Consider the following 9,922-nt stretch of genomic DNA (forward strand, 5'->3'; position numbering starts at 1 on the left):
CGTCCTGGAGAGTGATCTCCACCAAACATGCTTAGCCTGCCCTGAGAGCCCACGGGAGCCACTGATGGGGTGGGCCCCTGTTTTTGCAGTGATTCTGCCCTGGAGATCATCATCACTTCCCACTGGTCCCCCTTATGAAAGCCCCTGGATATACAAGTGCTCTTGCTTGAGGAACTGCACCACGTCTTTCAAGGAGGCAATGGGTGTCCCATAACCAGCTTGTTTCCCTTTTCTGTCCAGGCTACCAGGAAGTTCTCAGATGTAATTACTTACTTGCCTCTCCTCACCTGTGCCCACACCGTATGGGCTCTCCTTTTGGAACACCAGTCCTTCCCCCAGGTCCCCAAAGCCTGTGGATCTGACTAGAGGTGAGGGGAGCCCAGGTGACAACCAGTGTGGCCGGAGGGTAGGTAAGGCGCCTTGCGGGAGAAAGAGGGTAGAAGGGCAGCGGCAGGCTCGGGGTAAGGTGAGTGGGCATGCAGAGAATGCTGCATGATCGACTAGGTGCTTCCAAACTATTTCACTCATTTCTTGAGTGTGGCTAAGAGTCTAAGAGAATTAAATAAAGTTGGTTATATTTTACTCATATAGTCTGACAGAGGAAAAGTCAATCTAGATCAAGCCTGTCTGAATTTCTAGATGGGTTTCTGGAATACTGGCTAAGGTTGGTAAAAATTCATTCATTTTATTTTAAGGTCTGAGTAAGATTTCCCAAGTTGAAAAAAAAATCAGAATTCAACTAGGAAGTACCTTCTTGAAAATAATTCTCTTTTTTTCAGGGCAAAGAAGTTGCATTAGCCTTGCTGGATTAGTAAGATCTGGTCTTTAAGTATAAATCGCTGAATTTAACAGTTGGCCTGGATGTCCACTGACCTGAACAATCTAGAACAAGGAGGGCTGACATTTATTAGCAGTGACAGCTCGGGGTCTGGCACAACACAGACACTCAGGTATCTGTTGGGAGATGAGCTCCCTCTATCTGAGCTTTATCTGCCAAATGGGAATTCTCTCTCCCCTGTGTAGTTAACAGCAGCGTTACTTTGGTGGTTACCGGAAATGCTAAGCCTGAAAAGGACTTTGTAAGCTGCAAAGGTGCTCTATCTGAGTGGTGGCTAGAGGAGAAGGTATGGTAGGACAGCACCTGGTGCTTTCACGGGATGAGAACTTGACACTCCCTGCCGTTGCCCACCGAGCCCGGGAGGTAGGAAGCCCCAGAGGCTGTGGGGTGCATCCTGGGCATGCAGGAGCTAGGGATGGTTTTTGTAGCACAGGGCAAGCCCAGGTTTCAGTGACATGGTGACGCAGTGACCGGCTGGGATGGGAGTGGAGGGGGGACCTTCAGTGCTTGGCACTCCCCAAATTCAGGCCTCTTTTACTGCTCAGTTCTACAGCTTTCCTCTGACCTGACCTGCCTCCAGATGGGTCGTCCTTCTGTCTCTTCTCACCCTGCCGTGATCTCTCCAGCACAGAGATCACAGCAGTCCGTCTCTAGCAGAGAGACCTGTGCTGGCTCCCCACTGCGCTCTGTAGCCTGCACACAGGCTTTAGGGGCCAGCTCTGCCTACCCTGCAACTTACATTTCCTGTCCTACTTGTCCCTTTCTTGGTGGAGTCTCCCTGATGCCCCCAGGCTGGAAGGAGATGCCCCTGTAAGTGTGAGCACAGATTCTGCTTTCTGTCATTAAACCCATCAAGACGGCGTCTTTGCCTTTCTCCTCAGCTACTCGAGTGTGTGTGTGTGTGTGTGTGTGTGTGTGATAATCAGATCTGCATTTTGGAAAGTGGTCTGGCTGCGGAGAGGCACGGGGATGGCGGGATGCAGCGGATGTAGGGAGACGGTTCTCCCAGCATCTCTAGAGCCCTGCTTTTAGGCACATGGTGGGTCTGCACGTCCCCACCACCGCTGAACTGAAGCCACATGACCTGCCTTGTGGTTGTGTGGTCAGCATGGGTCACTTCCAGGGGGTGCTTTAAGAGCCAGGGAGAGATCTGCCACATTCTCTGCCCTTGGCTGTGGCGACCGTGGAGGCAAGTGTCAGGATGAATCTCCATCAGGCTGGGTCCCTGAGCGATCACAATGAGCAGTGCCCTCCTGCCAACCGCATGGGACCTAAAGCATGAGCAAGAAATAAACCTCTGTCATGTTCATGGAGATCTGGGGCTTGGTTGTTACTGCAGCATGACGCCACTCATGCTGACCAGTACATCTGTTAGGAGGCCCCCACCTAAGTCCAGACAAGAGATGATGGCTGTCTGGACTAGGGCCTTGGAGGAAGAGAGGGACGAGAGTGGATGGTCTGAGAGAAATTTAGGAGGTGAAATCCGTGGGGCTGGGTGAAGATGTGGCTGCCAGGAATGAAGGAAGCTCCTGCAGCCATTTTTTCTCTTTCAGGGGCATGCTTGCTCAGACATTCTCAGAAACCCATAGGTTATTTGAGATAAGATTTACCATCCTACCTTTATATCCAGGGTCACGGTTCCGTGCTGACTCACTTCAAACCTGCCAGAGACCCAGGTGATCTGGGTCATTGCTTCATGCAGGAAGAGCCTTGTCCTAAAGGTGAAAGCTGAAGCCACAGCAGCTACCGTGAATTGATCGGACCTACGGTGCTACGCTAGGGCTTTACAAATAGCATCAAGTACAACACTTAGAACAGGGCTGCCGGGCAGGCTGTGTTACGGTTTCCATCTCACAGATGGGGAAACTGACGCTCAGAGCGCAATAAGACCTTCCCTAGGTAGGAGGTGACAGAGCCAGGATCCAAAGCCAGTCTGTGTGGCTCGAAACCCACAACTTTTACCTAAGGCTGCGTCATTGCCAGAGACAGAGAAACCCCTCAGTGAATGAGCTGGGAGTCGAGGCTGCGCCCTCCTCTCCGAGCAGCGGATGATGGGCAGTGGGGGAGTCCGAGGCTCCCAGCTGCTCCCTGCACGACAGCCGCCTTTACGGAGGTGTTTGGGCGTTGGCAGTGTTCTGGGCCCCCCTCAAGTGCACGCGTCACCAACTCTCCTGCATAAACATCGGGGGCTGAGTCCTGTTCTTGGCTCTGTACACATGGGCGCCGGCTCCAGGCTCCCACGGATTCCAGGGAAACGGGACTGCAGGGTGTGGATGCCTGCCTTGGGGTGTTTATCCTTGACTCCTGGGATTCGAGGTGCAAGGTTCCAACCCAAGCAGAAACAAAAGCTGCTTCACAGGTGTCACCAGAGAGGCAGTGGCATCATTTCGCTTGCTGTTAATTCTCTCTCTCTCTCATTTTTCATTTATCTCGGCAGAGGATGCTAAACTCACACAGTCCCTCAGCCCAACTCTTTATGCTGTGCTTGTGCTTGGAGAGCTCAGGTTTTAGAGTCAGGTAGACCTGGGTTCACATGCCAGCTTTGCCACATATGCTCTCCGTAACCTTGAACATGTTACTTACCATCTCTGAGCCTCAGTTTGGTCATCTCAAAAATGGGTTACCAGGTATAACCTCACAGGGCTGTTGGGACGATTAGGGGAGGTATTGTATGTAAAACATGCACTCTGGCCCTTACTTCTAAGGGGGAAGGAAGACCCTTCACAAACCACCAGCCAAATACATCAATTAATCCCAACCTGATAAGTGATGTGGATGAAGGAGAGAGGGCTGTCCCTGCCCGTGATGGGGGACCTGGAGGTCCTCTAGCTCCTGCGGTGCAGGGAGGCCCTCAGGAGGTGACTCTTAGGCTAAGACCTAAAGGGGGGTCTTAGGAGGAGGAGAAGTTGGTCACTGAGGGCTGGGAGCAGTCGGGGTTCATTCGAGGCACAGGGAGCAGCTGCTGCAGAAGCCTTGAGGTGGGAAAGAGAAGGCAGGTGTAGGGTGAGGAAGGAGGGGGATGGGAGGGTGGGGCAGAGTTAGCAGGGCAGGCGGAGGCTGGAGCCCGCTGGGTCCTCCAGGTCATGCTGGAGAATCTGCATTTTTTCCTAAAGGCAATGAGCACCAGTGACACTTTCAGTGGCTTAGTACATGGTCAGGTGTGCCCTTTAGAAGCGCACTCTGGTGGCTTGCTGTGTGGCAGGGACTGGCGTGGGGTGAGATGGGACCACGTGAGCGAGTTCAACACATCAAGCCTGACACTGTGAGCTCCTGAACCAAGGCAGGGGCAGGGAGAGAGTCCGGACTCCTTAGGATGGAGAATTCCTGGCACTTGGTGTTTACTGTGGGAGTGAGTCTAGGGAGAGTGCCCTACTCCACTGTGAGCCCTTTGAAGACAAGGATTAAGTTTGATTTTTCTCTGTATCCACAAGACCCAGCATGGGCTTCACACCGAGAGCCAAAATGTTTGCGGCACGCACAAATGGCAGTGAGACTTGAGTGTGGGCTTGTGTGTGTACAGTCTGCTTCTGACCTTCATCCCACCGTCGTCGAGCAGAGGGCAGGGACCTGGTACTTTCTTGTCCCAATTAAGGTGTCATTACTGAGCTGCTTCAATCTCATTTCAGTGCTAGAAATATCTGGGGGCTGGGCTGGGGAGATGGGCACCCCACACACTTACCCCTGGGGTCCCACACCTGCCGGGCTGGGCCTGGTCTGGAACCGTGGGGTAGCCCTGCTGGCCCTTGCATAGGTGCAAGGATCGTGGGCTGAGTTGCTGGCACCACGTGTGTGCATGACGTCCCTGTGTCCCTGTGTCTGGGGGGGGGGGGGCGTGTTGCTTTTCGAGTACACTTACTCCCCTACACTCACGTTTGTGTTTTTCTGATTGGCCCAGAGGGCTGAATGCGCTACGGCAACAGGCAGGCAGGCTTTGTGGTGAAGACAGCGCAGCTGCAGAGAAAGCCAGAGAGCCTTTCAGTTGCTGCCTTGCTGGGTGGTGATGGTGAGATTGTTTCCTCATCTGTAAACCGGGCACACTCATGGCTTTAGGGCTACTGTGAACAGGTATCCACCAGGCCAACCAGAAATGTGTCCTGCGAATGGGACCAGGAGAGGGACTTCCTCTTGTCTCCAGGGAAAGGCACCCACTGGGTGGATAACAGGTGCTAATGGGCACCCCCAGCTTCCGGAGCCTCTGCCCACATCAGTGCTGAGGTTCCAGCTGAAGGGATCTGTGTCTCTTCTGTTTTACAGGAATCAGGAAGAGTCTGGGGTCTACATTTTGATCCCTTCTGGTTGGGGCGGGGTGGGGGGGGCGGTAAGGGGAGTGCTGGGGTTGGTTTGGTCAAGTCCACCACTGAGAAGCTGGGGCTGGAAGCTCTATTTCGGGGGGCTGGGAGTGAGGGTGGGAAAAGCCAGTGTGGGGTGACTCCATGCCAAAGCAGGGCAAGAACCCCAAGGGTCAATCTCGAATTCCAATTCGAGACTTCAAATTCGAAGTCCAGGGCCTCTGGGCCTTCAGTGTGTGGGCTGTAGGGTCAGAAGTGAGGAGGTCAGGGCTGAGCAAGCAGGGCTCAGGCCAGCGTGTGGACGGGTGCTTACAACTGCCAGTCAGCATAGGAGCGTGGCTGTGCCCCTCCGATTTCAAGAGGCCTTGGGATTCCAGGCCAGAGCTACCACAGACGCAGTCAGAGCAGTATAGAAGCAGCCAGAGGATAGCACATCATGTTAGGATGGGCCTGGGCTCCCAGAGCACCCTGAGAGCCCTTCCTATTAGAGCATCTTCACAGTGTAAGCTGAGCATCCTATCCTATTAGAGCATCTTCACAGTGTAAGGTACCATCTTTATCTGTGTTAATCTTCCCTGGGGGCCGGGGACTGTGACATCCAGCTTCCTGGGCCTATGACCCCGCGCCGGGCCTGGACTGGTGCACAGTCAGTCCTCAGGACATGAAATGTGGAATTGACAAGCTACACCGGTAAGTTCAGCTCAATTAGTATCTCCTGAGCACATACTATGTGCTTTGTCCCTGACTTATCCCTGTCATTCGGGTGGTTCCCAGCCAAGACTTGGTTTCTATTTCTTGAGAAACCATCTCTGGCCCCTGCAGATGGAAGCTGCCTGCTTAGGCCTGGATAAAAATGACATCCTGCTAAAACCAAGTCTGCACTAGATGTTGGCCAGTCCAAACTGATAGCCTCTTTGAGGCCTCCTAACATGGGTTCTCTGCCACATGCCCGGCAGGTTTTGAATCAAGGTTTCCTGCGGTTTACAAGGCAAGCCCAGTCACAGAATGGCCTGGAGCTGGGCCTCTCATGAGGGTGCTCTGTGGGTGCTATGGGGGCTCCCCCTCAAGGAGAAACATGGAGCAGCTGCGGAGGCCATCAATTTTACTCAAAGGTTTAGAAAAGAAAAAGGTAGAAGTTTTTATAGACACGTGCAGACCAAAGGAACAGGATCTACTTTTCCATACGAGCCAAACTCTCGGTCTGGAGTCAAATGGAACATCTCTATAAGTGTACGAAACAAAGCACACGTCTTTAACAGAAATTTGCACCTGAGCTGGGCAGCACCAGACCATCCCCTACTATTCCCAAGCCTCTTCTGTTCTCTTGTGCCAGGAGGGCTACTCTTGTGACCACATTTGAGGATCTCTGACTGTTGGTGTTCTGGGGAAACGGCTCAGACCACATGTGCACATGGTCAAGGGGTTTTGCACTCCTGTCCCTCCCATAATCCACTGCTAGCAAGATTCAACACCCGAGCCAAGAGGTGAATGATCTGGAATCAACGTTAAGATCTCATTTTCAGGAATTCTTAGACATTAGGTGAATTCTAGGTCTGACTCTGCCACTGAATCAGAAACAGGTGTAATTTCTTCCCAATCAGCTCTTCAGTTTCCCTATCTGTAAAATGGGAGTGGGCTGTACAATCTCTCTGAGGTTCCTTTCAGCTTCAACATTTTACGTCAGACCTCTATTCCTTGTCCAGGTGGGTATAATTCAGATTCAATTAACATTTATCATGTCAAACTAAAATGGATTGTGAGCATACTTCCATACACATTATTTGTGTTCTCAAAACCCCAGAAAGATAGGTGTTATTACCTCCATTTTGTTTACAAAACAGAGGCTCAGAGAAGTTTAGTGTGTTAACTGAGGTCACACAGACAGGAAGTTGCAGAGCTGTGATTCAGTCTCAGGCCTGTTTCTGGCTTTGCGTCCAAGGGGCTGAGAGCACACACTGTGTGCCCAACAACAACTCAGCTTCCTTCAGCCCTCTCTCCCTGCCTGCCCGGGAGCTCAGCTCTGTGCTCTAGGGTAGGGGGCCGAGGATGGGCGCCAGTTGGGGCTATAGGCCACTGGTAGTACAGGTGGACTTTGGCCAACAAGTGTTGATAATGTTCTGGAAGGCTGGCAAAGGGCAGGTTATCAAGGGCTGAGAGAGCATCTCTGGCCTAGCCTGGGTCTGGGTCTCCCAGGTGTCTTCCAGGCCCCATTTATGCCTTTAGCTTAAGAAGCTGCCTGCTCTTTGCTTTGCTTTGCTTTGCCATCTGGGAGCCCCTACCTGCCATACGGCTTGCCATCCCCATATACCCACCCTCAAATATTCCTGTCCACCTTTCTCAGCCTTCGAAATCATCTCACAGTACCTCTGGGCTGAGGGCAGGGAAGGAAGAGATGTGCTGCGGGGACTGAGCTCAGATCTGTCTCGACCATTTAGGAGGGCGACTTCAAGGATGCTTTTATTTCAGCCAATTCAATCACCACCAGTCTGCCTGCAATAATGGCTTTTGAGCCCTCAGTTATCTTCTCAGAACCTTAAGGTGGCCTCAACTCCTGGCATGACACTTGGCAAGTAAATTTCTCTCTTTTGGCCTCAGTGACCTCATCTAGGCAATAACCAGCTGGTTGGGTCCCCATGGATCGCAGGTCCTCCCAGCGGTGACATTTTAGCATCCACTATCTTTGACTTTACCTTCTCAGAGGAGGGGGACAGACTAGATGCCTTTGGAGAGTGCATCAAGCTTAAAAATTGCACTCCCGCTGTCTGGTGCTCTCACTCGCCGCCCGCAGGTGCTAATCCATCCCTCCACACCAAAGGCACACCCGCGCCCCGCCCAGGCCCCCGGTAGATCCAAGCCTGGCCTTTTAGCCTCGCAACTCCGGAAACGCTAGAGCAGCGCTAGAGCCGCGACTGCGGCGGTGGCGGAGGCGCAGGGGGCGGAGGAGGAGAGATGCGCCCACTTGTCCCGCGGCCTCCGCAGCGGCCCTGGCGCCAGCCCCGGCGCGTCAGAAAGGTCCCTGGAACCCTTCGGTTTGTTGCTTGCGCCCGGGGCCGGCTGGGAGTGCGCCACCGGTCGATGGCACCTAACCGACCCCTGCGGCCTCGCAGCCTCCCAACTTGGCAGAGAGCGCGCAGGCTCCTCTTCGCTCCCAGCCGCGGTGAGGTAGGGGCCGCGGCGCTCGCACGCCTCCGTCTCGCCTTTCCCGTGCCTAAGCGCGGGGAATTACACCTCCCCGGTCCGGGGCTCTCCCGGGTGGGAGTGGAGGTGGGAGCACCATTTCTGGCTGGATGTGGGTCTACATTCATTGCTTACGTCTCCCGCGGGAGCCCATCTCTCTCCGCGCCTCATCCCCCTCCGCGTCTCCGCGTCTCGCCCGCTCTGCGCCCGCCTCCCACCGAGCTCGCCGGGTGAAGGGCAGCCGCAGCCCACACCCGCTCCCTGTCCGCAGTCCCTACCCCCTCTGGCCACCGCGGGGTCACCGCCCGCTTAGGCCAACCCTCCCTTCTCGCCGAGGGCGCCGAGTAGAGGAACTAAAGTTCGGGCGCCTTCGGCCGGCGGAAGGGCCTGCGCCCCGAGAGCCGCGGCCCGGGCGCTGGGAGGTCAGACGCGGCGCTGGCCTCACCTGTTTCTCCAGAGGCTCCTTGGCCGAGAGCGTAGGCTTGGGGGAGGGCGCGCGGTCGCAGACGCAGCCTTCCAGCAGGTAGAGCCCCGAGGGCCGCGAGCTCGAGTCGCTCTCGAAGTAGAAGAGCAGGTTCTGCAGCAGCGCGAACCACTTGGTTTGCCATTTTGTGTTGTCCGAACTCCGCTTGCTCAGGTAGCCCTTGCGCGTGCCGTCCTTGCGCGCCAGCAGTCCCAGGGACGCGACGTGGCCATCGTTCAGCCGGATCCCCTTCTGCATGGTGCTCGGAGGCCAGCTAGACTCCACGCGCTTACATTTTCTCCGCGCGGCACCCGGCAGCCCCTGTCCGTGCGCGCTGCCTCTCTCAGGCGCTCGCTCGCTCCTTCTCGCTCTCCCCTCCCCCCAAATTTCTACAGTCCGGGATCTGGCGCCGAGCCGCGGCTGCTGGAATCCAGATGTACCATTCCCCTCCAGAACCTCTTCCCCGCTTCGCAGAGCCCCCGGGCCCTGGAGATGCCTCCCGACCCTCTCTTGGCGCCGGGCAAACTGAGGGACTGGCGAGCTGCGCGCTGGCGAGGGGCAGGCGGAGTCATGTGACGCTGATCCCTCGAAGAGCCCGCTTTAGCAGCGCGGACAGGGACACACGCACGCAGCCCGCCGAGGCGCAGAGCCGCGCGCAGGCTGCACCTTGGCGCCTCCTCCCCCTCCCCGGACACACAGACGCACACGCATAAACAAATCCTGTCCTCCCTCCCCTGATCTCCTCTTCTCCCCTTCGGGTGTTAAAAAGCAAATCAGATCAATTTTCGTTTAACCCAGTGGAACACCGGAGGCTCGCCATCCCGGGAGTTTGCTTCTTTGCGCCCCGCCGCGGCGCACTGTAGACCTGGGGTTAAGTCCCATTTGTCATTTTCTCCTCCAAAGGCTTCCTCCTGGTACTTTATTTTTCTAATCCGTGGTGGATGGAGGAAGGTGGATGGCGAAACAGAGCTGAAAGCGCTTTCAGTTCTAATATTTGCGTAATCGGCCGGGTTACATTCATTTCAGCATCCAGCCCCACTTCTGGTGGCTTCCCCAGCGACCTGAGGACAATACAGACGGAGATGTGGAGGGGGAGGTGAGCGTTTATTTTATTTTATTTTGAGTGTTGCCATAATTACGGGCGCCACCCCCTGC

General features: G+C 55.0%; 1 protein-coding gene across 2 annotated transcripts in view; it reads right to left on the bottom strand.

The window, feature by feature from the left end:
* RASGRF1 (Ras protein specific guanine nucleotide releasing factor 1) overlaps positions 1–9,025 on the bottom strand; it is a 106,217-nt gene extending 97,192 nt beyond the window's left edge. For both annotated transcript variants that reach the window (XM_007458337.1, XM_007458338.1), the window contains exon 1: positions 8,750–9,025. In XM_007458337.1, the coding sequence (XP_007458399.1) occupies positions 8,750–9,025 (276 nt within the window). The remainder of the gene's footprint in view (positions 1–8,749) is intronic.
* Positions 9,026–9,922: the final 897 nt, after the last annotated feature.

The sequence above is a fragment of the Lipotes vexillifer genome, unplaced genomic scaffold (genome assembly GCF_000442215.2).
Source record: "Lipotes vexillifer unplaced genomic scaffold, Lipotes_vexillifer_v1.1 scaffold1321, whole genome shotgun sequence".
Lineage (NCBI taxonomy): Eukaryota > Metazoa > Chordata > Mammalia > Artiodactyla > Lipotidae > Lipotes > Lipotes vexillifer.